Source organism: Auxenochlorella protothecoides, assembly GCF_000733215.1.
Source record: "Auxenochlorella protothecoides strain 0710 unplaced genomic scaffold scaffold53, whole genome shotgun sequence".
Taxonomy (NCBI): Eukaryota; Viridiplantae; Chlorophyta; class Trebouxiophyceae; order Chlorellales; family Chlorellaceae; genus Auxenochlorella; species Auxenochlorella protothecoides.
In genome coordinates this window covers 151,471-177,050 of record NW_011934321.1, presented here as the reverse complement: position 1 = coordinate 177,050, position 25,580 = coordinate 151,471, and the positions used below count along the sequence as shown (strand labels likewise).

General features: G+C 65.5%; 13 protein-coding genes across 13 annotated transcripts; 7 read left to right on the top strand and 6 right to left on the bottom strand.

Annotated features, from left to right (window-relative positions):
- Positions 1–1,279: 1,279 nt before the first annotated feature.
- F751_4492 (Chlorophyll a-b binding protein 8, chloroplastic) lies at positions 1,280–2,561 on the top strand (the record flags this gene model as incomplete). Its single annotated transcript, XM_011401887.1, has 3 exons — positions 1,280–1,387; positions 1,631–2,236; positions 2,460–2,561. 3 exons carry the CDS (start codon positions 1,280–1,282, stop codon positions 2,559–2,561), a joined length of 816 nt encoding a protein of 271 aa, XP_011400189.1.
- Positions 2,562–2,655: 94 nt separating this feature from the next.
- F751_4491 (hypothetical protein) lies at positions 2,656–3,195 on the top strand (the record flags this gene model as incomplete). Its single annotated transcript, XM_011401886.1, has 1 exon — positions 2,656–3,195. The coding sequence occupies one exon, from the start codon at positions 2,656–2,658 to the stop codon at positions 3,193–3,195; it is 540 nt and encodes a 179-aa protein (XP_011400188.1).
- A 1,008-nt stretch (positions 3,196–4,203) lies between these two features.
- On the bottom strand, positions 4,204–5,394 carry F751_4490 (Peptidyl-prolyl cis-trans isomerase CYP19-4; the record flags this gene model as incomplete). Its single annotated transcript, XM_011401885.1, has 5 exons — positions 4,204–4,343; positions 4,557–4,786; positions 4,933–4,993; positions 5,099–5,207; positions 5,302–5,394. The coding sequence occupies 5 exons, from the start codon at positions 5,392–5,394 to the stop codon at positions 4,204–4,206; spliced, it is 633 nt and encodes a 210-aa protein (XP_011400187.1).
- A 637-nt stretch (positions 5,395–6,031) lies between these two features.
- F751_4489 (3-phosphoinositide-dependent protein kinase 1) lies at positions 6,032–10,155 on the top strand (the record flags this gene model as incomplete). Its single annotated transcript, XM_011401884.1, has 8 exons — positions 6,032–6,087; positions 6,233–6,308; positions 6,539–6,675; positions 8,101–8,238; positions 8,476–8,959; positions 9,035–9,311; positions 9,587–9,735; positions 10,042–10,155. The coding sequence occupies 8 exons, from the start codon at positions 6,032–6,034 to the stop codon at positions 10,153–10,155; spliced, it is 1,431 nt and encodes a 476-aa protein (XP_011400186.1).
- Positions 10,156–10,665: 510 nt separating this feature from the next.
- Positions 10,666–11,502, top strand: F751_4488 (hypothetical protein; the record flags this gene model as incomplete). Its single annotated transcript, XM_011401883.1, has 2 exons — positions 10,666–10,902; positions 11,296–11,502. The coding sequence occupies 2 exons, from the start codon at positions 10,666–10,668 to the stop codon at positions 11,500–11,502; spliced, it is 444 nt and encodes a 147-aa protein (XP_011400185.1).
- Positions 11,503–11,747: 245 nt separating this feature from the next.
- Positions 11,748–12,680, bottom strand: F751_4487 (putative NADH dehydrogenase [ubiquinone] 1 alpha subcomplex subunit 12; the record flags this gene model as incomplete). Its single annotated transcript, XM_011401882.1, has 4 exons — positions 11,748–11,894; positions 12,060–12,178; positions 12,339–12,430; positions 12,577–12,680. The coding sequence occupies 4 exons, from the start codon at positions 12,678–12,680 to the stop codon at positions 11,748–11,750; spliced, it is 462 nt and encodes a 153-aa protein (XP_011400184.1).
- Positions 12,681–13,054: 374 nt separating this feature from the next.
- Positions 13,055–14,238, bottom strand: F751_4486 (hypothetical protein; the record flags this gene model as incomplete). The annotated part of the gene is made up of 3 exons (XM_011401881.1): positions 13,055–13,157; positions 13,389–13,738; positions 13,897–14,238. The coding sequence occupies 3 exons, from the start codon at positions 14,236–14,238 to the stop codon at positions 13,055–13,057; spliced, it is 795 nt and encodes a 264-aa protein (XP_011400183.1).
- A 394-nt stretch (positions 14,239–14,632) lies between these two features.
- Positions 14,633–15,501, top strand: F751_4485 (Iron-sulfur cluster co-chaperone protein HscB, mitochondrial; the record flags this gene model as incomplete). Its single annotated transcript, XM_011401880.1, has 3 exons — positions 14,633–14,880; positions 15,042–15,315; positions 15,469–15,501. The coding sequence occupies 3 exons, from the start codon at positions 14,633–14,635 to the stop codon at positions 15,499–15,501; spliced, it is 555 nt and encodes a 184-aa protein (XP_011400182.1).
- A 392-nt stretch (positions 15,502–15,893) lies between these two features.
- On the bottom strand, positions 15,894–18,075 carry F751_4484 (Ankyrin repeat, PH and SEC7 domain containing protein secG; the record flags this gene model as incomplete). Its single annotated transcript, XM_011401879.1, has 5 exons — positions 15,894–16,064; positions 16,255–16,366; positions 16,658–17,131; positions 17,264–17,570; positions 17,823–18,075. 5 exons carry the CDS (start codon positions 18,073–18,075, stop codon positions 15,894–15,896), a joined length of 1,317 nt encoding a protein of 438 aa, XP_011400181.1.
- Positions 18,076–18,490: 415 nt separating this feature from the next.
- Positions 18,491–19,915, bottom strand: F751_4482 (hypothetical protein; the record flags this gene model as incomplete). Its single annotated transcript, XM_011401877.1, has 5 exons — positions 18,491–18,721; positions 18,824–18,916; positions 19,022–19,122; positions 19,354–19,567; positions 19,850–19,915. The coding sequence occupies 5 exons, from the start codon at positions 19,913–19,915 to the stop codon at positions 18,491–18,493; spliced, it is 705 nt and encodes a 234-aa protein (XP_011400179.1).
- Positions 19,272–19,853, top strand: F751_4483 (hypothetical protein; the record flags this gene model as incomplete). The annotated part of the gene is made up of 1 exon (XM_011401878.1): positions 19,272–19,853. The coding sequence occupies one exon, from the start codon at positions 19,272–19,274 to the stop codon at positions 19,851–19,853; it is 582 nt and encodes a 193-aa protein (XP_011400180.1).
- Positions 19,916–20,535: 620 nt separating the features above from the next.
- Positions 20,536–22,165, top strand: F751_4481 (hypothetical protein; the record flags this gene model as incomplete). Its single annotated transcript, XM_011401876.1, has 5 exons — positions 20,536–20,649; positions 20,825–21,106; positions 21,312–21,363; positions 21,545–21,693; positions 21,806–22,165. 5 exons carry the CDS (start codon positions 20,536–20,538, stop codon positions 22,163–22,165), a joined length of 957 nt encoding a protein of 318 aa, XP_011400178.1.
- Positions 22,166–22,575: 410 nt separating this feature from the next.
- On the bottom strand, positions 22,576–25,380 carry F751_4480 (hypothetical protein; the record flags this gene model as incomplete). Its single annotated transcript, XM_011401875.1, has 5 exons — positions 22,576–22,780; positions 23,037–23,265; positions 23,824–23,971; positions 24,194–24,310; positions 25,246–25,380. The coding sequence occupies 5 exons, from the start codon at positions 25,378–25,380 to the stop codon at positions 22,576–22,578; spliced, it is 834 nt and encodes a 277-aa protein (XP_011400177.1).
- Positions 25,381–25,580: the final 200 nt, after the last annotated feature.

The following is a 25,580-nucleotide window of genomic DNA, read 5'->3' as shown; positions in this document are numbered from 1 at the left end:
TGGAGCTGTTGCAGGGAGTCCACCGCAGCGTGGGCCACAGTGGACTGCGGCGCAACCCAAGCGGACATGCCGTGCAACTGGCCAGGAGAAGACATGGACGTGTGACAGTTCGTCTACACCTGCGGCGCCTGCCAGCACAAGGTTTGCGTTAGAGCCTCATGCAGGACCACTCCAGCCCCTCCCAACGCTCATTCGTTCCCCGGCAGCAAATGCCCCTGAATATCATCACCGGCCTACCTGACGCGCCCCGTAGCTATAACGCCGTCCTTGTCTTTGTCGTCTGCTGCTCCAGGATGCAGCATTGCGAGTCCGCCACAAAGAAGATCACAGCGAGGGCGCTGGTCAAGATGTTCCTCGATTGCGTCTGCAATCTACCCGGCTCACCTGGCATTATGGTCGGCAACTGCGACCCTTACTTCACCATTGGGTTCTGGGCCCAGCTGTCTGGTGTGATGCACTTGCATGACTCATCATGGTGGTGGAGCTCAATTTGGGGCTCAGTGAACCCCAGCCGCCCTTTCGTTTCAGAAACTCTCACTCAGTCTATAAGCAAATCATGTCCAATCCCGTTTGGAAGTCTGGGGTCTGGAATCCTCACGGCCGTAGAGACGCTTGTCTGAGCATGCTCAGCTACTCTTCAACCGGCCAGAAAGCCTACCCGCAGGAGACTCTGGACTCGCATCTGCAAGATGACCGTCTGACATGCACCTACATGGACACGAGGAATCTATAGGGGCTAAAATGTGATGGGTTGAGGAGGTTGAGTCTTCGAGCTTCCCATGCGAGGGCCTCCCTGCCCAGCACAGGGGAAGGTCTAACTGCGTGGCACCACACTGTCCCAAGTGCGTGTTTGCCAGTGCTAGGAATCATGATTGTATTTATGGCACATGGTGGAGCACCCAGGGGTAGCTGTGGGCTTCGCTGGCTCAATGATAGCAGCAGGCATGAAGCCCACCCTGGCCGAATCCAATTCTTAATCGGAGTTAAAGAAAGCGCGACAGGAGAGGGTGGGAACGAGATCCTGTCGCGATGGAGGGTGAGCCCGGGCGTCCATGTTGGTCTCACGAGCAACCCCGTCCCAGATTGACTGTTCTTGTCGTATCTCAGCTTGGCTGTGCTCCGTGCTGAAGACCATCATGCTGGCGACAGCTCCCACAGTGAGTCACTGGGGGATAAGTCCCGGAGCGTCCCGTGCCCCCACCGGTCCAGGCAGGGTCCATGTGGGGAAGTCTACCCCGTTCTCCTCAATATCACATGCCTTGATTGTCCAATGCCTCCCATGCAGACCGCATTTGGGCAGGTGGCTCCAAGCAGGGTCTGCGGCCTGTCGGGGGCAGCCCGGAGGGCCAGCGTCATCGCCCGGGCCGAGAACAACAAGATCCAGAAGGTGAGCGAGGAGGGTGTAGATAGCTTCTCAAGGAGACTATCCTGAACCTCCGATGGTGAGCCGCATGGGCTTGCTTGAATTGCTGCCCTTGCCAGTTGCTTGGTGTCCAGTGCTTGCGCCTCGTGCCTGCCTCCCTGAACCCCCCCCCAGCAATCCTGCCTCTCCCGCCGACACTTAACAAGCCTGGCACAAGCCTTCCTCATCTCGCTCCCTTCTCCTCCTCCCTCTCCCTCATACGAGCAGGTAGACCGCATCCAGAAGAATGGCCCGCTGTACCTGAACTTTGCCAGCGACCAGTCCCTGACCTACCTGGACGGCACGCTCCCCGCCGACTTCGGCTTCGACCCCCTTGGCCTGTCCGACCCCGAGGGCGCGGGGGGATTCGTCACCCCCGAATGGCTGGCTTACGGCGAGGTGTACAACGGCCGCTGGGCCATGCTGGGCGCAGCGGGTGTGCTGATCCCGGACGTGCTGTCCCACGCGGGCCTGATTCCGCAGACCCCGGAGGAGATCAAGTGGTGGAAGACGGGGGTCATCCCGCCCGCGGGCCAGTACGACAAGCTTTGGCTGGACCCCTACTCCCTCTTCTGGATCGAGGCCATCCTGATGAACTTCGTGGAGCTGCGGCGGTACCAGGACTACCGCAACCCGGGGTCAATGGGCCGCCAGTACTTCCTGGGGCTGGAGGGCGGCTTCAAGGGCTCCGGCGAGCCCGCCTACCCCGGCGGCCCTTTCTTCAACCCGCTTGGCTTCGGCACCAAGAGCGCCGACGACCTCAAGGTCTGGAAGACCAAGGAGCTGCGGAACGGGCGCCTGGCCATGATCGCCATGCTGGGCTTCGCGGGGCAGGTGGGCAGGGGGTGATTGTCATGGGGAAGGAGGGAAAGGGTGAGGTTGTGGGCCGAGCAAGGAGGGCTCTGGACGCTCTGCTCGAGGAGCCGGGCGGGGGTGTCTAAGGCGGCGGCTGTGCAGGTGGGATCCACAGCTGAGCACATGGTACTGGCATGCACGAAGTGACAGCCTCGCCTGCTTGAATGCCCACCACGTTCGGTTCTCTCCTCCCGCCCCGCAGGCTGTTGCGACAGACCGTGGCCCAGTGGAGGGCCTGCTCGCCCACCTCAGCGATCCCTTTGGCAACAATGTCATCGGCAACCTGTCCCACTTCCTGCGCTGAGCATGCACCTGCATCCCCCTAGTACAATGGCAGTACCGCTGCAGAGAAGAATTCCTGGCGTGTAATCTTCCCCCCTCCAGACGGTGCCATGTGAATGGGGATCCACCCTTCATGGTCTTCAGCCAAGTGGGAGGTGGCCCTCGTTCAAGTGTGCCAAGGGGCACCAACCCTCTGGAGACTGTCGCAGAGGCAGCGCACATTATACATTCTGTTGCAGAATCTCACAGGCTTGGGAAAGGCCTGCTGCTCCACAGGCATCAACCAACCACCACCCAGAATCAGCATCAGAAGAGCTGGCCGCTGGTGGTGGAGCCCAGGCCAAGCGGCAAAGTGTGGAAGCGAAGGACTTGCTGGAGGAGGCTGGGATCCACTCCCAGCCTCGAAGCCATGGCCGCCACCTCGGCCTCGCCCTTGTCCTGACATCTGGTCAGCAACAGGGCCAGCTGGCGGCTGGTCAGTCGACCTCTATTCAAATCCTCTAGCTCGGCGGCTCCCAGTCGCGGCCGTACGACCTGGTCTGTTGTCTGCTCCTGCAAAGCATGTTGGATTCAGGCAAGGAAGGGATGGGAATCTAGCGCTCGTGTACCCTACCTATGATTGTCATGCAGGCCATGGGTGTGGGGAGAGAAGCTAATATCACCAGTGAAGTTCGGCTCCCTGGTCTGCTGATCAGGCTGCCATGGAGAGCAGCGGAGGCTTGCAGGCCAGAAGGCATCGTCCCCACCCCTCAGCACAGACCTGAGAAAGGCTGGTAGTGTGCTGTCTGATGAGCTTACCCAGGGCTTCCGCCTGGGACCCCACCTTCTGGGTTGCATCCAGCGATTCCGGCCCAGGCTGGGCCTCAAGCTGGGCGGCCCTGCTCTGTTCTGCAGTACTCGGTTTGACGGCAGGGATCGATCGACGAGTCAACTTCACGTACAATTTCACTGCATGCAATCTCGTTGGTGTGAGATTCACACGTAATGCCAAGGAATGCGACTTTCTCGCTGCGCACCTGCCCTACTAACGCCTTCTGTGGACGGCAGGGGTAGGTTTTCGACCTCCTCCACCACACGCCGGCTTCGAGACGCCGCCCTGCTCAGCCTCGCACCCATGACGGCTTACAAAAGGCGATTGCACGAAGTTGGAATATTGCCGATCCTTATGTGTAACAGATCTCTGGGTGCCGGGCGAGCAAAGTGTCGCATAGCTCGCAAGCTTGTGCTCTTGTCACGCGTTGGGGTCCTGGAATGCCTCGATTAATAGTACAGAAGGAATTATATTTCTGCAGTGGACCATAGTTCCCAATACTCCACCATGCGTGCCTCACAGCCAATGCTTGACGGTCGGGGACCCGCAAGCTAACCATGCGCGCCGACTAGGGAAATCAAGGATACTCTTCCGAGAATCGCCAGTGTCCACGGTTCTGAGAGTGCAGCGGACAGCGTTCACGTTTACACCTCCAGGTGAGGACGCGAGCTCTCCCAGGCCATTGAACATCCCATGGCACCTGAGGTCTCAGCATTCGCATGCCACAAGAGGCCTTAGTCCCCAGGCGCTGCAGGACACGTCCTGGCTCTGCTGAAGGCCTGCCCCCGCCTGACATTTGCATGCTCCCCCGCCCCAGATTCTGCCTGGACGACGTTCTCCTTGGAAACAAAGCTCACAGCTCTGAGGCGAGTGTGCTGTTGTCCTCATCCCCTGTCACCTCGCCGCTCTTGGCAATGGTGACCTTCTTGCTGGGCTGCCCCGACTGGCTGCCCAGGGCCTCGATCTTGTAGACCACATCCATGCCCTCAATCACTGTGGAATGGGAAGCGGGAGAAGAGAAGTTGAGGACCATGATGCCTGCCCTTCCACCATGCCCTTGCAGCAGCACTCTGACGCTTCCACATCAGGTGCTACTCTGCACAGGCTCGATTCGCTCATGGACTCCAGGCCCATCGCTCGTCAGGGAGTGGCTGCCCCAACCCCAGCCCGTCCCCCGGCCTACAAGATCCCCTTCCCTGCGCTCACCCCTGCCGAAGACGACATGGCGGCCGTCCAGCCAAGAGGTCTTCACGGTGGTGATGAAGAACTGGGAGCCGTTGGAGTCGCGCCCCGAGTTTGCCATGGAGAGGACACCCGGCCCGGTGTGCTTGAGCTTGAAGTTCTCATCCGCAAACTTGGGACCGTAGATGGACTCGCCGCCAGTGCCGTCTCCCCGGGTGAAGTCGCCGCCCTGCAGCATGAACTGGGGGATGATCCTGCGCGGTGGGATGGTGTGTGCGGGGCTGTGAGGGGCGGGGCATTGGGTGGAGCGGCTGAGTGATGGAGGTTTTAAGGAGGCCATGTGACTCATTGGTGACCCTGCCCATGGTGCGAGGCCAGTGGCGAGGTGCCAGGTTCCCACCTGTGGAAGTGGCTGCCCTGGAAGGTGAGAGGCTTCTTGGACTGACCAATGCCCTTCTCGCCTGCAGAACAGTGGGCACGGGTGCGGCGGTGGGTGGGGGGATGTGGCTGGACGGGGTATGCACATGCCGGACATCCCGCGCCCATGCAGCACAGGCAGGAAGCACCTGTGGCCAGTGCCCTGAAATTCTCCGCGGTTTTGGGGACGGTCTTGCCGTACAGCCCCATCACGATCCTGCCGGCAGGGGCGCCATCGATCTCGATGTCGAAGAACACCTGGCCGTCGAGGCGATCAAGGTTGAAGTCGAATGTGTACGGGGGGCCAACGACCCCGCAGGACAACTGCAGGCACGGCATCTTGATGGCACACCTTGCTAGTGATTTTAGGTCCCTTTCTCTCGGCCAGGGCGCCCGCGACCGCGGCCAGGATCACCAGCACGGTCACGAGGGAGCGGGACGACATCCTGGTCATGCGGGTCGCCCGTGGATTATGAATCAGGAAGAGCAATGGGAATGATCGGGGTTCGATGTGCGACGATTGCGCAATGATCTCGAGTGTTGGGTCCCCCATCCCCGGCATGACACCTGCCACGGTGCACAGCAGCGCAGCAGCGCGATCCTGCTTGTGTCGGACGGGGCATGAGGATGCTGTTGCGGGTCCTGGGGGTTTCTCTTCACCCGCTCTGCAACATTGTATGCATTGGTTGGAAAGACATAATTTGCACTGATCTTCTCCGTGCTGTCACGAGAGAGAGTGGAGCCTGCGCCTGGTACGCGCTGTCTCGCGCCCGCATATCCCCCAGCTGCCCCGCCCGTCGTCCCCTTCGCACGGGAGGCGCCGCTGGTGGACAGCACCAAGACGCCGCCTCCGCCACCCGGTGCCAGGAGTCGCCCGTGACTGTCGACGCCCCGGTTATGCCGCTGCACGGGGGGGCCCCGGGGCTCGCCTCAGCGCACTGCAGCTCGCCTTTCCTCAGCAACCTGGAGTCTTTCACCGTCCATACCACCCCCATCATCGTGCATCAGGTAGGTCCCGACCCCCGGTGCCTGCCCATGTGGTGGTCGCGCGACCGTATCCGTCCCACACGTCGTCCGCTCCCATGCAGGCCTGCTGCCACCCCGCCCACCCCGCTGGGTACCCCCTGGAGGGCCTCTGGTGAGTCACCGCGTGCTCGCACCTACCTGCAAGGGGATCACGTGGCCACGGTGCTCGGAGGCAGCCGCCGTGGGCCATGTGCAGGTTCTTGCAGGGCATCGCGCGTTCCTGCTCAGGGCCCGTGCACAATCCCCCGGATTTGCAGGAAGGCGTACGAGGCGTGGAGCGCCTACGGCGCTGAGGTGCCACTCACGCTGAACGTCTCTGGCGGCCGGCAAGAGGTGGGTGCTCGGTGCTTGGTGTGTGGCGGCGAGCAAGCCTGCGCCGCCGACTGGCTGGAGGGAGGGGTGGTCGACCCGCCTGCGGCTGCCTGGAGGGCGCCGCACCCGCGCGCCCCATGCATCGCCGGCGGAATAGGTAGCACGCCCCCTCCTTCCTTGCCTGTGTGCGTCGCCGGCGGCCCCTCACTCCCCCACCATCACCTCCCCTTGGGTACCCCACCCGCCCGCAGGTGGTCCAGAGCTACGTGCCGTACCTGTCTGGCATCCAGGTCTTCCGCGCCTCGCCCGCCCCGGACGCCTCGGTGGGGAGCAGCGGAGACAGCGTCGCCTCGGGCGACCTCTCCCCGGACAGCGACTGCGACGAGGCGTGCGCGCCGCAGCACGGCGGGCAGGCCGCGCCGCGGGCCGCCGGCGGCGGCGCGTGCCTGGCCGGCTCCCCCCGCACCCCCACCGCCTCCCCCTGCCCCGCCGACCCCAGCAGCGTGCTCAAGCGTTACAGCGCCTCGGCAGCGGCGCGGCGCGCGCCCGCCGGCACGGCCGCGGCGACGCCAACGCGGCCTGCGGCCGCGCCGGCGGGCCCGCCCCCCCCGCGGGCCCGCCCATGTGCGAGTTTTTCGAGACGGCGCCGCCACACACGCGCCCGCCGCTCTCCTCCGCCATTGCAGACCTGGCGGCGGCGCGCTGCCCCGAGCTGCTCACCGCCCGCAGCGGGGACCTGCACCCCTCCTCCTGGTACGCGGTGGCCTGGTACCCCCTGTACTGCGTCCCCGCCCCTGCGGCCGCCGGCCCCGCGCGCGCACTGCAGGCCGCCTTCCTCACCTTCCACGCGCTGGGCGTGGGCGGCGCGGCGGCCGCCGCCGCGCCGCTGCCGCCGCCGCCATCCCCCGCTGCGGCCGCCATGCTGTCCTGGCGTGCAGGCGCAGCCGTGCACGCCGCGCGTCGCTTCGGCGTGGGCGTGCTGGCCCTCCGGCCCTTCGCCCTGGTGCCCTACAAGGCCGCAGGGCGCGCGTGGCAAGGGGCTGACGACGGGCTGTGCGAGGCGGCGGCCGCCTGGCTGGAGGCGCGGGGCGTGCAGCTGTCCGACCACGAATTTTTCGCCAGGGCGCTACGCCGCGCCAGGCCGGCGGCTTGAGGGACGTGCTGGGGACGGCGTGGCGTCCCTTGCCCCCCGTCCGGGTGCCGCTTGTGGACAAACTCCTTCCTGCAGGCATTCAGGGGTGTGGATGCGCCCCCTCTTGATCTCCATCGAGTGCCCAAAGTCTTGGTATCTGATTTCATACCCAATGTGATAGCAGCATTGTGGCGTGATGCGTTCGCATGTAAGCCTTCCAGCCGCTTCCAGCGCGCGCTCCCTTGCGGGCCCCCGGTGCCCGGCATCCGCCCGACTGGGCGGTCATGAGGCTCGGGGCATCCTGCGTCGACACAAAAACGAGACAAGATATATAAAAATCTGCTTCCTACCACCCATTTCAAGCAACTCGGGATCACACACAGATCCAAGGCGAGTGCCCGCACCCTCTGCCCCCTCTACGACGTGCCAGGGACAGGCGCGGGTCACGATACGCTGGAGACGCCACCATGCCCGAGACCAGGGCGCCCGGTGCCCCCAAGTACGACGATGGATGCGATCGGACGTTCCATGGGTCGATGCTGCGTCGATGTGGCCTCAGGAGGGCTGCCCGCCTGGGAGGCATGCACGCCAGGCGCCAGCACCGATGCATGGCCTGGGAGCGGGGCATGCCTGTCCCTCCCCCCCTTCCCACAACCCTCCACGATCATTTATTTCCTGCAGGGCGGCGTACAACCTCTCTGACTTCGAGTTGCTGAGGAGACTGGGGGACGGCAGCTACTCCCAGGTGGTCCTGGCCAGGCCCAAGGCGGGGGGCAAGGAGGTGGCCCTGAAGATCATGGACAAGCGCTACCTGATCCGGTGGGTGCCTGGAGGTGTGTTGTACGCACCTGGTTCGCGGATAGAGCGCCCTGGGGTGGGCCTGCGGGCCGGCTGTCCTGGCAAACTTGGTGCTTGCCGCTGGCCTGCTCTGGTCGGGCGTGGCCCCATGCGTACGACAGTCCCACCTTGCTTTCCTCCCTGCGTGTGGGCCCTGGCACCCAGGTTCCTCTCCTCCCCCCCCCCCCCAAAAAAAAACCCATCTCTCTGCGCCTGCAGGCACAGCATGGTGGAGTACATTCGCCGTGAGCGCGCCATCATGGACCAGCTGTCGCACCCCGGCGTGGCCCGCCTCTACTTCACCTTCCAGGACGCATACTCCCTGTACATGGGCATTGAGCACTGCCCCAACGGCGAGTTGTACGACCAGGTGCGGCTCAAGCGCGCGCTGGGCGAGGACACCGCCCGCGCCTACGCCGCCGAGGTGGTGGACGTGCTGGCGCACCTGCGCGCGCGGGGCGTGGTGCACCGCGACCTGAAACCCGAGAACCTGCTGCTGACGGCGGAGGGGCACCTGAAGCTCATCGACTTTGGCAGCGCCAAGGCCCTGCCCGGCGGCGCGGTGGCTGCCAGCGGCGCCCTGTTTGCCGCGAGGGAGAGCGGCGAGTCCGGCCGCGGCACGCCCGCGCGCAGCGTGGCCGCCACGCCCAGCGCTGGCTCGCTCGCCACCTCCTCCTCGGGCCGCCTTCCAGACCTGGCGGGGGTGTCGCTCTCCGCGCGCGCGCCGCGGGCGCCGGCCGCCGGCGCGGAGGCGGGGCCGGGGCCCGCCTCCTCCCAGGGCTCCGCGCAGCGGCTAGTCAGCCTGGTGGGCACCGCCGACTACGTATCGCCGGAGGTGCTGGGCAACCGCGCCGTGACCCCGGCGGCCGACCTCTGGGCACTGGGCTGCGTGCTGTACCAGATGCTGGTGGGGCGGCCGCCCTTCAAGTCGCCCTCCGAGTACCTCACCTTCCAGAAGGTCATCAGCTTGGAGTACGAGATACCGGAGCACCTCTCGCCCGAAGCCCAGGACCTCATCCGTAGCCTGCTGCGCTCCGAGCCGGAGGAGAGGCTAGGTGGGGGTGGAATGGGGGTGGGTGGGCTGGGGTGGGTGATGGGAGGCCAGGGGGCGGATGCCCTTGGAGGGAGGGGGGGGAGCTGGTAGTGGGTGTTGGGAGGATCAGAGAAATGGAGGTTGACTTCTGGGTCTGACACGGGAGTGATAGATCCCCCAGTGCACACGCCGTGACTGCCACTGCGCTGTGCCAATAGGCAAGGGTGAGAAGTCTCACGTCCGGGGTGTGTGCAGTGTCAGGCTGCTCATCGCCAGAGTGCATGCCCGGCGATGCAGGGGCCCAGGACCTGCAGGAGCTGAGGCGCCACCCTTTCTTCCGGGGCATCGACTGGGACACGCTGTGGACGCAGCATGGGCCCAGCTTTGCCGAGCTGGATCTGGAGTCCATGGGCAGTGTCTCCTCCAGCTTCGACTGGGAGCTGCAGGTGCAAAGGGGTTGTGACAAGGGATGGGGGTGCAGTTTTTACAGGTTAGGCGGAGGCTGCAGGGCTGCATCACATCCGGCAGGGCAGTGGGAGACCTGCTGGAAGTATGAAAGGTACCCATGCATGCCAGAGCACTCTGCCAGGGTACTGCCTTGACACAGGGCTAGGGGGCGCACAGCATCTCGGCCAGCCCTGCGTTACAGGTCTACAAAGTGCAAGGCTCACTCATACAGATTTCCCCTCGCCCACGAGCCCCCGTCCCACACTCACTCCACCCCCTTCCCCCCTCGCATCGCCTCCATGCAGTCCCTGTCAGCCGCCCTTCCCGGTCCGGGGTCGTATGCTGATGTCCCCCGTGCACATGGCAGCGACAGCGGGTGCGAGAGCAGCGACGACGACTTCACCCGGCCCCTGCACTGAGGGCCTTGCTCTGAAATTAGATAGAAAATGCATGCTGAAGGAGTCACGATCTCCGTATTACCCTGAGAACATAGCTTCGCTTTTCCAAACGTCTCCGAGCGTCTTGTTGCCGGCTCTGGTCGTAGCCTCGCTTCGTCTAGAGCTAAACGACGTCGCTCTGGCGCTCTGCTCCTGAGCTGTGGCTTTCTCACTCCATCTCTTCCCTCCAACCCTTCTCCTTGATGCCATTAAAGCATGCGTTGTCCTCGTTCCTATCTTGCAAACTGACACAGCTGCGTAAAGTTACACCCGACACAGCAGGGATTCTCCACCAGCGCCTCAGGCCAGCGCATGCAGAGCACACATCCTTCGAACCCAACTGTGCCGCATGCAGAAGCCTGGCCACGACGCGATGCAGGCGCGCGGCTGTGGATGTCATCGTATTCGGTTATTCCATTTATGTATGCATGCATGCGTATTGTCTGCGTCGGACTGTGAGAGCCACCGTGCAGCGCTCCCCCTCGACGCACCATGGACCGAAAATGGCGAACGAACCGGGCGGCCATATTCACGGTGGTGCCGTACGCCGAGTACTGCTCCCGCATACTCCAGCGCACCGCGGAGTATGATCTGGCCACACCCTCAGATCTGTATGCCGTGTACACCGTGCTCCACATCGAGAGCAAGACGTCAGAGCTGCACTGGAGCGAGTCTGGGGGTTTCTACTACTTCCTGGCCACCTGGAGCCAGGCTCCAGAACCTGATCAGGTGGGGTATGATTGCCACCAAGCAGATTGCACCGTACATTCCCAGCCATGCACAGCAACGAATCCGCATTCCTGGCCTCCGGTTACCACCTCACCGTCGACAAGTTCCCCTAAACCCTCTCAGACGGCAAGTGCCGCACAGCCAGTGATGCAGGCAGGTGCGCCTCCAGCCCAGGGAAAAGAGGCAGCACCGTGCATGAGTGCGGACCAAGGAAGTGCTGGAGCCCAAGCACAGTGTGCCGTGGAGGTTGCCGCACACGATCGCAGCAGCGAAGCAAACGGTGCGGGCGCTGTAGGCGCAGTGGCCAGCCCCCTTACCAGCCCCGACGCAGTGCTCGTGGGCTCGCAGGCGGCAGACTCTAGACCCCCGCCTGCCCCAATCACGCGCTCCCAGATCATCGTCCCCGTCGGCAGCGCCTGCACCAGCCTCACGCCCGCCCTCCTGCAGCGCTTCTTCTCCATCCGTGGGGTGGCGGCCCAGCAGCTGCTGCTGGCCCTGGTGGATGGGAATGGCATGGTCTCGCGGACCTGCCTCTTCAACTACATCCAGGCACCCCTGGAGGGCCCCGGCACGGCTGACCTCGATCTCCTGGACGACTGACCAAGGCTCTGCGGCTTGCGTTCTAGCCCGGGAGTCTTAGCGGAAGACTGGAGCTCTCTTCTCACCCCAGCTCCCCCTTGACATACGAACAGCGCCACTTGACTGACAATGTAACCTTCAGACTACAAACATGGAGTCCTGCACCAAAGGAGGAGTGGCAGCTGGCAGCCCCTGCGTGCCAGGCTCGACCATACCCATACTCGGCACGAGTCGGAATCTTGCAGAAGATATGCACATCGGCGCAATCAAGCCTTGGGGGGTGTCCACGTCTGGTACTTGAGCCAGTTGCGCTTGTGCTCCTTGAACCAAGAGCCCTTGGGCTGGTACCTCGAAACTGTGGTGGTGGAGTTGCCCACAATGTTGGACGCATAAATCGGCGCCGTGAAGTCGTGCTGCACGGGTTGTTTTGCAAGGGGGGAAAGGTGGAAAGGGTGAGCGCACTGGCCTGACAAGGGACTACTCCTTGGAAGAGAGTTAGCCCAGCATCCTTGGCAAAACCTGGTTGAGACAGAAGCTGCCCCGTCCCTTCTCGCACACTCGACATGGCAACCTCTCACATTGGCAGGGTTGACGTCCACGCTGGCGTGCAGCCACCCGTGCCACTCGGCAGGGACGTTGGCCGGGTCCTGGCCCCGATAGTCCGAGGCCTTTGCATATACCACCCAGCGATTGCGGCCTGGGCACGACGGTATGCGAGGGGCCGAACATGGTTTGCCAAGCAGCCCAAGAACATTGAGCCCTGTACGCTGCTGCAGCGTTCACGAGGGCATGTGCTTGCATTGTGGAGGAAGGCGCTGCCCATCACTGGATTCGTCATAACCCCCCACCCTCCTCACCGACTTGGGTGTCCATCTTCTCAAAGTACCGATTCCCGTGCTTGTCCGTTCCCACGAGGGTTGCACCTGGCTGGTGCTCGACGAGTGTGCTCCTGGCATGGGCGGGCATCAGGGTGGCTTGATGAGTCGCGGGAGAAGGAGGAGTGGATGCCCAGGACTCCCAACCCCGGGATGATGCAGCCCGTAACGAGACCGACCCCGAGACCCTTCAGGCGCTCGCCGGCACCCATGAACTCACCCCAGGTTTCCATCAATCAGGACCTTCCACCCTCCATTGCTCACGGCCTCGCGCCATGTCTGCTTGCCCAGGCCCTGGGCCAGCGCCTTGGTGACGCCGCTCATGACAGCAGGGCGTCAGGGGCCAGCCTTGAGCAGCGGGAGACCCGATTACACAACAGGTTGTGCTATTATTCGAGTGGCACCCTGACAGCGTTCATTCGAGGTTTGGGATTGTGCGAGCACGCGTCGGGTTCCTTCGATTCACCGCCCCCCCCCCCCCCCCCCAAAACCGCTCACAATGAGAAAGAGGGACGCCGCGCCCAACGTGGTCTGATATCATGGGTCACCAGCAGCAGATCACGTCTGGCATACAGTCAAGGACCTGTCACGGTGACAAAGAAACACACCAGAGACATGTTCATACAGCGGTAGCCTGTCGTGGGGTTGGTGGTCTGGGGAGGTCTGAGCAGGGACCCCACCCCTCCCCGTCCTCGCGCTCAGGAGAGGGGGTCTGGCACATCCCAGGCAAAACCCACGGCATCCAGCTCCGCCACCTGCTCCGGCGTCAGCGCGCCGCAGCGCCGCGCTATCCTCTGCACGCTGCACCAGTTGGTGAGCAGGAAGGCGTCCGCGTCGGCGTCCTGCCCGCCTCCCAGGCCGCGGGCCCGCAGCCGCGCCAGCCAGCCGCGCCACTCGGCGCGCGCCGCGTCCCACTCAAACCCCGTGTCATCCAGCTGGCGCCGCGCGGCGGCGTCCAGCGCCGCCGCTGCGCTGCGCTGCAGGCCCGCCCAGCGGGCCAGGCCCGGGTCGTCCTGGGGGCGGCTGCCGCACAGCACGTCGCCATGGCGCACGGCGTAGGCCTCCAGCTCGGCGCAGCGCCGCGCCCAGTCGGAGTCGGCGGGGACGCCGTGGCCCCAGCCGGAGGCAGCGCGCGCTGCGTCAGTCCCCGCCCAGTCCTCGCCGCCCTCCACCAGGAGCACAGGCTGCGCGGCCGCGGCGGCCAGCACGTCGGCGGCGGGGGCGGCCAGCCGCATGTTGAGCAGGCGCTGGCGCACGCGACGCAGGTCCTCGGTCAGCAGGCGCGGCTCGCGCGCCGCCAGCCGGCCGACGTCCACGCCGGGGTGGGAGCCGGCGCCCAGCAGAGCGTGCAGGGCTCGCAGCCGGGCGGTCAGATCGAGCACCTTGGGAGGAGGGATGGGGTGCTGGTTTGGGAAAGGGGGAAGAGCTCGGGCGGGTACTGGCCTTCTGCGTCCTCCAGCGCCTGCTCGGCGCAGGCCAGAATTCAGCGCGCTGCTCCCACCGCCCCACGGCCGTCATGGCCGCCCCACCGCCCACCCACCTCCTGCCGCCGCGCCTGGAGATTCCAGAGCAGGTCCGCGCCGGGCAGGGCGCGGTTGAACCCGGGGGCATCCAGATCCAGGCTCGCGTCAGCCTCGTCCACCAGGTCGGACGCCAGGGCCAGCAGCCGGGAGCGGTCACTGCCGTGCACTATGCCCTGGCCCTGCCAGAATCGGTCCAGCACGGCCGCAAAGGTGCTGGTGCGGGAATGGAGCTCGCCAGCACCCTGTCCGGCACGACATGCCGAATTATACCGCGTTTTCGAGCTGTAGCGGGAGTGTAGGGCCGAGCAGAAGGCGCTGTGCCTCACACCACCGACTCGCGGCGTGAAGCACCCCGCCATGCGCGGTCGCCGAGTTTACGCGGCATACACGCTCATGCAAGCTGGAGGCGAGAGATCCGAGCAATCTCCAGTCCCATGCATGCTAATGGATTGAGAGTAGCCCACCGAGAGTCTGCCAGAGGCAGGCTCTTGTCGTGTGTTTGCCACTTGCACCGTGATCTGCATGACGGGACGGAGCCATTGGCGAAGAATCTAACCCTTCACCGCTTACCTTGGAACACATCACCAGACGTGCTCATGTGCTATATATGTGTCAATTGCATTTTGTTTGATTGATATTACATCCATATAGTTGCCAGTGGACGGGTCAAGGTCCCTTATGCTCCTCCGCCGGGCCCTGGCCGTGTGCCTTCCCACTCAGGCCCCCGTCACCACACAGCTACGCAATGCTAGCATGGCTGCCGAGCTGCCGCTCTCCCATTCCGCGGTGGTTTCCCAGTGTCGCGTGCTGACTCCCCCGAAAGCGAGTGCGGCGTGTCCACCCGCCTGGGCCCGCTCGCACACGAGCGACAAGTCCGCCCCTTCCAAGAAGTGCTGGGACTGCAAGGTGCCCGTGGACCAGCGCACGCCTCACTTCTGCGGCACCTGCAAGAAGATCCAGCCCCCCACCTACAGCGCCAACCAGTTTCAGATACTGGGCATGTGAGCTTCTCGTGTTGTGTGCTCAGAGGGGGAGACACTGGTTGTGGTGATTGGGGATGGAGGGTGCGGCTGACTGCTATTTTCTTGAACGAGGGGCCCGCCCCTCTCTGCGCCAAAGATCCAACACCTGTCTCCCTCCCCCCCCCGCACCTGGACCGCAGCCCCACGACCTTTGACGTGGACGCCGAGAGGCTGGAGGCACGGTACAAGGCGCTGCAGAAGGCGCTGCACCCCGACAAGTTCTCCACGGCCTCGCCCCAGGAGCAGGCCTTCTCGGACGCCCAGGCCTCGGCCGTGAACTCGGCCTACGACACGCTGAGAAGCCCGCTGCGCCGCGCCCGGGCCCTGCTGCGCCTGCAGGGCATCGAACCCGAGGAGAGCGCGGGCGTGGACGACCCCGAGCTCCTGGCCTACGTGATGGAGGCACGGGAGGAGGTGGAGGGTACTCGCAGCCGCGCGGGGCTGGAGACCTTGCTGAGGGACAACCGCGAGCGCGAGGCGGCGGCGGTGGCGCGGCTGCGCGCCGCCTTTGCCGCGGCAGAGTGGGCTGCGGCAGCGGAGGCGGTGAACCGCCTGCGCTACATCGAGCGCATCCAGGAGGCTATCAGGGAGAAGCTGTGAGGACTGGGGTGGGGGGAGTGCTGGGTGTGGAAGGCCCAATGCAAGTTTGAGTCCCGCCCTGGCATGGTCGGCTGCCTGTGCTCTCTCAGATTCTCGAGCCTGCGCTGGGCCTGGAATGAACCACTGACTTGTAACAGGAGTCATCGTTGCAGAGGGGGCTGGTGCGTCATGCAGAGGGTCAGGGATTCGGGTGGCTTGAAGGGTGGTCGGTATGACATCTGGAATAAAACGGAGGACTGTCGCAAGATGTCGGCAGGACAGCTCGGGCGGACCGCCTGCGGAGGGCCGCACGTTTCCTGGGCATGGGTGAACCGCGCAGCGCCTGCACACCCCTGTGCGCCCCCCGCGCGGCTCCCCTTGCCGCCTGCATTGTGCCACATGTCAGGCCGCCCTCACTTCCTGGCAGCTTCCACGTGCTCCTTCCGCCCCGCGTCCACCGCGGCCCGGAACTTGCCGACAAAGGCGGTGCGCTGCGGATCCAGGTTGTACGCCTCGAAGAAGGCGACCGCTGCGTCCTCCCACTGCTTCAGCCCCTCGGCCGCCAGACCCTCGCGGTACCATGCCTGGCCGAGGGGCAGGGGAAGGAGCGAGGCGGGGTGGATGGGGAGCGACAGCCAGGGCGGCGAGCAGCCTCTCCCACGCGTTACACCTCGCCCCTCCTCGCCAGGAAGGTCAGGCATGCAGCGCGGAGAGCGCCACCAGCACGCACCAGCACACCCCAAGGCCCCCTGGTCTTCCCATCCACGCTCGCACCTTGACGTAGCGCGGCTCGATGGTCCTTGCCACACGCGCGTCCGCTAGCGCAGACGCGTTGTCGCCCAGCTTGAGGAAAGCGGCGCAGCGATTGGCCCACACCGTGGCGTCCCTGCAGTGCAGGGGAGGAATCAAGGTAAGGGCAGGCCCAGGGTCGGATACCTGGACACCCTCATGTGGCCACTAGCCGCCGAATGGTGGGCTTGTGAACATATTGTACTGGGAACCTTGGGGCCCTTGCCCCAGGGCCACTTGCATGGGCGGTGCTCTGCAGCCCTGGCTGTCATGGACCCCCCCCCCCCACCAGTCAGACCCTCAGCCCCATGGCACACGAGAGCCCCTCCCCATTCGAGCCCTTCACACACCCCTCCCCCCCCAAGCGCCATGCATCCCAGCCCCTCACCCCGTGGCGTGGCGCAACGAGAAGCTGTACATGTCCACAGCGCCCTGAAAATCACCCTCCCCAAACGCGTCGGTGCCCTTGGCCTTGAAAGAGGAGGCCAGCTCCTCGCTGGGCTCCTCCGCGGCCGGCACCGTCACCTTGGCGCCGTGGCCCGGCTCCGGGGCTGCGGCGGCTGCGGCGGCTGGGCCGCCGCCGGCGGCCTTGCGCGCGGCCTGGCGCTCGGCGTCGCGCGCGGCCACATCCCGTTCCAGCGCGGCCGCGGCCTCCTCGAGCGCCGCCTCGCTTTCCTCGGGCCGCTGCAGGCGGAGGAGCAGGCGCACAGCGGCGCCGCGCTGCCAGGAGGCCGCCAGCTCGGCGGGGGTGTTGCCCGCGCCATCGCGCGCGTCCAGCGGCGCCCCGGCCTCGCACAGCGCGGCGACGAGGCCCTCGTCTCCGCACTCCGCTGCCACGTGCAGCGGCGTGTAGCCGTTGGAGCTGGCCGCCACGTCGGCCCCCGCGCGCAGCAGCGCGCGCACGCAGGCCAGCGAGGCAGCGGCCGCTGCCTCGGCCTCGGCGGCCGCGCCGCCGGCGACGCGGCGACCGTGTGCTGCGGCGGCCGCCAGGAACAGCGCGGTCATGCCGTTGGCGGAGCGGGCGTTGGGGTCGGCGCCCGCGCGCAGCAGGGCCTGCACCGTCTCGGCGTGCCCGCCGCCGGCCGCCCAGAAGAGGGGGGGCCCGGAGCCCACATCCACTCCCAGGTCGGCGCCGGCGGCCAGCAGCAGCTCCACCGTGGCGACGCTCCCGGCCGCGGCGGCGCAGTGCAGGGGCCCCGCCGTGCCTGGGCGGGAGGGGTGGGGCCTGGCGCCGGCGTCCAGGAGCAGCCGGGCCGTGGAGGCGTGGCCCCCGGAGGCCGCCAGGGCCAAGGGCGTCTCGCCTGGGGAGCATGGTGAACGGAAGTGTGGGCGCCGAACCCTCAAGTGCCAGATCGGGGGCCTCCACCTGCTGCACATGTGCCGATCACCTTCCAAAAATCCAGACGCAACCATCTAGCACCTTGATCTCGACCATGGGAGGCACAGGAGCACCAGGGAACCCCTTGCACAGATGACACCTGTTCGAGCACTCGGCCCCAGCCATGCAAGCCGACCAGCTCCCCCGCCACACACACAACTCTAACCCCCGTCACCTGCTTCGTCCTCGGCGTCAACCTTGAGATCGTGCTTCTGCACCAGGTAGTCTGCAATATCGTCCTGGCCCTTGGAGGCAGCAGCATGCAAGAGAGTGCGGCGCCTGGCGTCGCCGATTTCGCCCAGCTTGGTGCCTTTAAGAGGCGCCGTCCCGGCCTCAAACTCTGCGAGTGGTCCTGTTGCCGCCAGAGCAAACAGGCGCTCGGCTGCCTGCAGGACCTTCACTCCCTCATCCTCCTGGGAAAGCGGCATGGCCTCCTTCGGGCTTGGGGTGTCGGATCGCGGGAGTGACTCGAGAGGCGGTACGAAAGGAGTGTGTGGATCAACTAGACCATGGCATTGACGCGTGGGTGAAACAATTGGCTGCCTGGGTTGTTATGACGCCATCCCTACGTCTTCCTTACTGGAGAGCCCGCGCGCGATGCCACGCGTTCCTGATCCTTCCTCCGGTCCCGGGTTCTCACAAATTAAAGGGCGCATGGCTCGATCAAAGCAGCTGATGCAGGGAAGAAAACTTCAAATACATTGGTATGGTACATGAGGGGGGATGGGGGCGTGTGCCTGGAGCCCTGGCCACACAGGGGCCCCTCATTCCCCCGGGGGACGCAGGACGCCTGCGGGAGAGTCCTGGCCAAGACGACTGAGCGCGAGATCCCCTGCTGGCGGGTCAGGGCCGCTCCGCGCTCTCCTCCCCGCCGGCATCCGCGGCCCCCCTCCTGGCGTCAAACTCCAGGGCCCGCAGCTGCCAGCCCACGATCGCCAGCCAGTAGAGCTGCTCAGCCAACTCAGCGGCCACGCAGTCGCGCGTGCCCGAGCGCCAGCTCCCGCCCCGGCCCCCGCTCTCGCCCATGGAGCGCTGCACCACGCCAGTCATGGCCTGCAGCGCGGCGGGGCTGGCCTGCCCCGTCAGAGCGCCGTCCGCGCGGCGCACAAAGTCCAACAATTCGTGCCCGGGCGGGCTGCGCGGCGCGGCGGCAGCCGCCGCGCGGTGCTGCTCCACCTCCCGCTCCAGCTGGCGGATGTACTCGCTGGCAGGCATGCTCTCGCGCCCCGCCGCCAGGTGCCAGCGCAGCACCTCTCCCGTCACCCCCAGCTGCTGGGAGCCGCGGGCATAGCCAGGGTCCGGGCCGGCGCCGGGGGCGGCGGGCGAGCCCTCGCGCCCCGGCGGCCGGTACTCGTCGTCATCCATGCTGTGCACACTGTCCATCAGGGTGCGGTGGTGGGGGGCCACGATGGGGGACCCTGCCCCCAGCCGCTCGTTCAGGCACAGCCTCTGCCACGCGCCGTGGTACATGTAGCCTGGGTGCAGATGGGAGGTGAGCGAGGGGGGAGGAAGCATGTGAGGAAGGACAGCGACAGGAAGTAGCCGGTATTAGGTCCTAGCGAGGATTTCAGTCCACCCACACACCCACGTGAAAGAGCAACATTCACCGTGGACAGAGCATGACATGCATCCCAGATCCCGCCGCACTGGACCAGCAGACTCGTGGCAATCGCATGTTCCCCACCGCCTCCCCCACCACCTCCCACCTGTCATGAGGGTGCTGAAGAGCAGGAGCGCCATCTTGGGGGCGCTGGTGCGGATGATGACGTCAAAGGAGGAGGAGGGGAGGTTGCCGACCAGGTTGTTCACCGTGGTCCGCAGTGCATGCTGCACGGCCAGTGGCGCCCAGGCGTCAAAGGCTGCCACCTCTTCCATGGACACCTTGTGGGCATACTGCAGCAGCGGGCAATCAGTCGCAGACTGTGGAGGGGGTTGTGGGGAAAGATGGGGTGATGTGGAGTGCTGTCCTTTGACGCGTGCCTGGCATAGACCCGGGGACCTGTACCATCCAACCCATCATGCCACGCAGCAACGGCTGCATTCACCCATCGCCCGGCATGTCCCACCCTTTGATCCCCGGGCGCGTGATGAACACGCACCGTCCCGGTCTCGCTGGGCGGGAGCTCCTCGGGGACTCCGAGGCTCCATGATGCATGCACCGTCAGGAGCCTCGCTCGTCGAGGCCTGCGCACGGGCTCCCACGTAACATTCGCCGGGGTGGCCCGGTGGGACAAGCTCCACCGCATGCAAGGTCCCGTCAGACCACATGTGAGCGCCATGGTTCTCGCGGGCGTCTGAGCGCGTGAGGAGGGGCCGGATGACGACGGACGCGTGGTGGTCCAGAGATACGAATGGGGCCACTGCTGGCGCCAGCGGTCGCTGTTTGCAAGGACAGACCGGCCCACTGACACGTTCCGAAGGCTGCTTATTCCGGTGCGTGCGAGCTTTCCGGGCTTCCAGAGGCGATGAAGACAGAGGGCGCGAAACTTTGATGAGGATTTTGGTACCTCGGATCCCAGCACGGAACTCAAAATCAAGCTTTGAAGGGTACTGCGGGCTGCGATTCGGCGAAGTATCCGCCGATCATCCTCGCCCTGCTCGTACTCATGGTCTGCTCTTCAAAAGCCCTAAACATTCGAAAAGGACCGGGATATCCCCAGCGCGACTGCTTTTGCTCCCTTCAAGGCTTTCTTGAGCCACCCGAAGCGAGGTGCAAGTGCCTGCCCTTACCCCCAAAAACACATCGGTATGTTGTTACTACAAAAGATAAGCATCAGCCATGAATAAATACGTCGACCCACTGTCCCGCGACGCGCCCCATGCTCGACCTGCGATTCAATATTCAGCGCCTGCCCCCCGCCCCCTCCGGCCCGACAGGTTTTGGAGCCATGTCGGATCCCACACGCTCCTCCTTCTATCTCCCGGCTCAAGATGCCAGCGAGGCCGATGTTCCCGGCGTCAAGAAGAAGAGCTTCAGTAAGAAGATGGCGAAGAGCTTCAAGGTGGGCGTGATGGGGGCGCGGTCTCAGGTGTCGACCGATCGAGCCAGATCACTCGACCGCGGCTGCCTGGCTGTCCCTCACCCCCATCGACACCAGCAGTCGAGATCTAGATTCCCCCTCGCATCAACACAGCCCCCTTTGCGCTGTACCACGATTGCAGAAAATGGGATCGCAGGTGAAGGAACTCATGACCCCTCGCGGCAGCAGCCTCAGCGGCGACCTGTCCCCCGCACCCTCCGCCAAGTCTGTGGAGGGGACCTCCAACAGCTCAACCATGCGTGCCATCCTGGGCCGCACCTCCAGCGGGCCCAAGAAGGCTGCTGCTCAGTCCAACGGCCCTTCCAACGGCGCTGCCGGGGGCGAGGGGCCCAAGGCGGCGCCCATAGCCACGGCCAAGAGCGCGGGGTCCGGCCTCCTTGGCGAGCCCAGTCTGGAATGGTCGTCCGGCTTCTCAGGGGTGGGTGGTGGGTGGTCGTGGGCGGAGCAAGAGGTCTGCGCTCGCTGATGGGGGTGGCATTGCTGCTCAAGGTTGGCAGGGAGGGTGCCATTCCATCACGCGAGGCTACCTCTGGGTGAGCACTTGGCCATGATGGGCGCAGGAGGGCTGAGTGCCCGGCCTGCCCATGTGCAGTAATGCCCCGCCCCCATATTTCCACCCTCAGCGGTACCAGCCTTCCAAGAAGACAGCGCCAGCGGCGCCCAGCGCCAAGGCTGGTGAGCGGGGGTCTAGCAGCAATCAGCACCTACTTTTGTGAAGGGAATCGCCTGGCTGTGACACTGTAGGCCCATGCCATGCACTGGCGGCGCGCTGGCCCACTGTTGCCCAGGGCACAGAAGTCCGCCTGGCATGCAGTCCTGAAGCCCCTGCCCTGCCCACCCCCCCACCTGTGGACAGGGGCTGAGGTCTCCGAGCAGGCCAAGACGCCGGCGCAGCCTGCCAGTCCCGTGAAGGCGGAGCCTGCCCCTGCCCCTCCCCCGCCGGCACCCGTGCAGCTTCCCGCCGCCCCAGCCATCGCTGTGACGCAGCCTGAGTGCAAGGAGGAGGTCAGTCTGACTTGTGCCGTCGCCAGCATGCACGGCGTGGGGAGGTGCACCTCGGCATGGTGGTGGACCAACACAGGAACAGCCCTCATCAAGCCTCGCATGCCTCGTGCAGGTCCAGGTGACCATCCGCGCTGGTCCAGTGGAGGGCAAGCCCAGCCCCGCCCTTGCCTCGACCAATGTCAAGGTGGAGGTGCGGACTGACCCCACAGTAAGGGATGCGTCAGCCAAGCCCGTCAAGGCGGCGCTCGCCCCATCCCCCGTCCCCGCAGCGGCCACCGTCGTGGAGACGCAGGCCCCGGCCGTGCGCCCCGGCACCGTGGCTACCGCCAGGCCGAAGCAGGCAAGGCGTGAGAGCGGCCTCGGGGGTGCCCTGCGCGGACTGGTCTGGCTGGGAGCCGCCACGGCCATCGGCGTCCTCGCCGCCAAGCAGGCGCCCGCTCTGCGCCGTACCCCTGCTTCCAAGAGGGAATGATCTGGCGGCCCTCCCCATTGAGGCTGGAATAGGCTTGGGCCTGGCCACTGTTTGGACTGCCAGCGGCCCAACCCCACTGCCAGCGGTCTCCTCGTCCTGTCCCAAAGCAGGGGTAGCACGCCTTGTAGTTCCTGGCGCAGTGCTACAGAAGTGGCACCTGGGCTCCTGGCTGCCTCCTGTCCCCTGCTGCTTGGTTTGATATTAGGACGAGGGCACCAGTGCCCCTGTCATGCGTCCTCTGATCTATGACCCGGCTGAACATTGCACCGTGCCCCCTGTACCCTACTCGTCGAGCCGCACTCTCCCCCCACCCTGCATCCCCCGCCCTGCGGGCGTCTGGTTGAAAGTCCTAGCGCGAGTCACGGGCGGGTGCGTTCGGGGGCACTTGAGCAGGCCAGGGAAAATGTTGATCACGTGGCCGGGGGCAGGAAGCGGATGGCCGGCGGGCAGGGGACCTCGGCCAGCGGCGCTCCAGCCGGCGCTGCAGCCAGGCCGGCCGCCAGCGCGACGAGCGCGGCAGCCTGCGCCGCCTCGCTCTCGAAGTCCGCCTGGAGGACGCCCTCGCTGGTGCGGAGGAGCAGACTGGGCCAGTTGCTGTCGCGGGGGACGAGCACGCTGAGGGTGCGTGGGAGGTTGGATGGTGAGACTGGAATGCGGGGGGTGTTGTAAGGGGGTTGGGCGGGCTCTGGAGGCACCAGGCGCAGCAGGATTGGAGGTGAGGTACAGAATCTCCTGGTGCCAACACCACAAGTCCACATGTTCCCGTCACAGCACAGCATGCCTGTGGAATGTCATGTCCCTCGAACGTGCCGTGCCAGCATGGCCGGGTCCAGGCCGCGATCACCCTCCCCGGTCTCAGCAGTGCCCTCACCCGTCGATGCCAAACCAGCGTGCGCTCCTGAACCAGCCTCGACGGTAGCCGACCTGCCGCCGGCGCGGGCCCTCCCCGCCGTCGCCCACCCTGAGCCGCAGGCGGCGGCTGGACCCCTTGCTCATGCCCGCCGTGCGCGCCCAGCGCTTCCACACCCTCGCGCCCCGAGCGGTCATCGCCCGCAGCGCCTCGGCCGCCTCGCGGCGGCCGCCGCCCACGGCCAGGAGGGCTGCCGCCCAGTCGGGGGAGGCGCCCAGCGGAACCGGGCGGGCCTCCTGGGGGCGCGCGGCAGGGCCGCCGCGCGGCAGGGCCGCGCGGCTGGCGCCGATGTTGGAGGGCGTGGGGTGCAGCGTGGGGTCGCTGCCGTCCGCGGCCAGCCACGCGCTGGTGCTAGGCAGCTCCAGGCCCGTCACCAGTGGGCCGAGGGGCGGCCGGGCATGTCTGGAAGGATCCGCAAGAGCGGCGTCTGGGCCGGGTGCCAGGAACGGTGGCCGGCCTGCATGGGCCATGGGGGAGTCTGGGTCCTGGGCGTCCCCGTCTCCGGCGCCCGCACATGCGTCGGCTCCCCCCGCATCGGCGTGCGGGGCGCCGCTGATCGGGGCGCAGGCCCCACCGGGAGGCGTCCGGGCGAGCCGTTCGCCGCCCGGCGCAGGCCCACCATCGCCGGCTCGCGTTTCAGGCGCGGCAAGAGCCGCGCCGCCATTACTGGCAGGCACCTCAAGGGGCCGGGGTCTGGCGGGGGCCTGAGGAAGCCTAGACCCAGGAGCGCCCGCTCGCGATACCCCACCGCGGGTGCCTGGCGGTGGCGCTGTCTGCGCGTGCCGGAGCCGAGGATTGGGGCCGGGACGGCCTCCATCCGAGCGCTCGGCAGCCTGCGCCATGACGAAGCGGGTGGCCCGCAGGGGGGGCGCATTTGTCGCCTCCCCTGGGGGAGCCTGTGAAAAGGGCGGCGAGCAGGCCTTGGGGGAAGGCACATGCGAGCCAGCGACTTTCCTGAGACATCCATGCTGTGTCCTTGGGTTGTGAGATTGGCCTGGGACAGCCTCCACCAAACAGACCCTCCCAGCAGCCAGCACTGGAACGACTTCAATACCCACAAGGCTCGGTTCTAAGCCAGTCCTCTCCACCTTCAGTAGTACATGCCGACACAATCTCACCTTGCGTTTGGCTGGGGTGCTGTTGGAGGGGATGGCGGGCTTGGCAACAGGTGGCTTGGGGTGGAAGACCTGGTTGCGCTGCGGTGCTACTTTTGGCTTGGCGGCATGGGCTCGGCACTGCAAGGGATGTTGAGGGAAGGACCGATGTAAGCTGCTGGTGGAGTGGAGCAGCACCAGCTCAGGGGAGATTGCTAGGCCCCAGGCGGCACTGTCTAAGAGTTCCAGGTGTGCACGTAAGTACACAGGCCCTTGGTTATAAATCCACTCCCATACAATCAAACATCGATGAAGATCCACCTCCATCGGCGAATCTCACTACACATCCTGCGCCCTCCTCCCCCTCCTCCCTACCACGCCCGCTTCACCGACCGATTCCATCTTGGCGACGAGGCGTCGCCTTTCAGCTTCCAGATCCAGCTGCTTGGCCGCCAGGGCGCTCTTCTTCTCAGCCTGGAGCCGCTGCTGGGCCAGAGACTGGCGCACTGGGTACCGCTGCTTCCTGGCAGTTAGCACCTCGGGGAGTGGGGGTGCTGCCACAGGCTCCTGTCGCTCTGCGGGGCCTGATGCCGGCTCATCCTGGAGGCTGAGTGAGTCCAGGGCTCTGGCGAGGTCGGCGCTAGGGTGCCAGGGTGTGTGCAGGGGCTGGCTGGGCGTGGGAGCAGGCTCCAGAGGAGCAAGATCTTGTATCTCGGCACCGGATAGGGCAGGGATGCGCCACTCCCCACTGGTGGGTGGCACTGTGGGGGCGGGTCGAGGTCCTGCTCTGCCACCCTTGGTGGGACTCTGGAATTGCAACAGAGTTGGGAGGGTGTGGGTATCAGCATGGTATCCTGAATGTGAGTGGATATTGGGTTTTTGAAAGCTCAAATTCTGTCCAACCTCGCCCTGTACTCACCGAAAACGCTTGTTTCGAGCTGGGCCCCGCTCCATCTCCATCACGCGGGGTGGGAATGCCGTACACGGACTGTGATCGTTTGGTGAAGTGGGGTTTGGCAATAATAGGAGCCGCACGGCATCTAGTTTCCGAGACATCTCATAACCCTCCAACACACCCGAAGAGTCTTCAATTCCATTAAAACTGCGTCTGCTCTGCCCAGAGCCTGCTGCAGGCTGGTCCCCAAGTCCACCGTACTCAGGTCGAGCTTGGGAACTCGCTCCCCGGCGCCGAAGTCCGACGCCTCGTCCATAGTCACCGATCAGTATCTCGAGTCGCGAGCATCATCGACTAGACGACCACCTCCACCGCCATGGCAGTGCGAGGAAGAATGATCGCTTGTGCGGGGTGGTTGCCCGTGTCGGGGCTGTTACTCGACGGTTTGGATGCCGCGCCTCACGCGCAGCACACCGCCCATGCATGTATGGAAGGGCAGAAACGCAGCACGCTGCA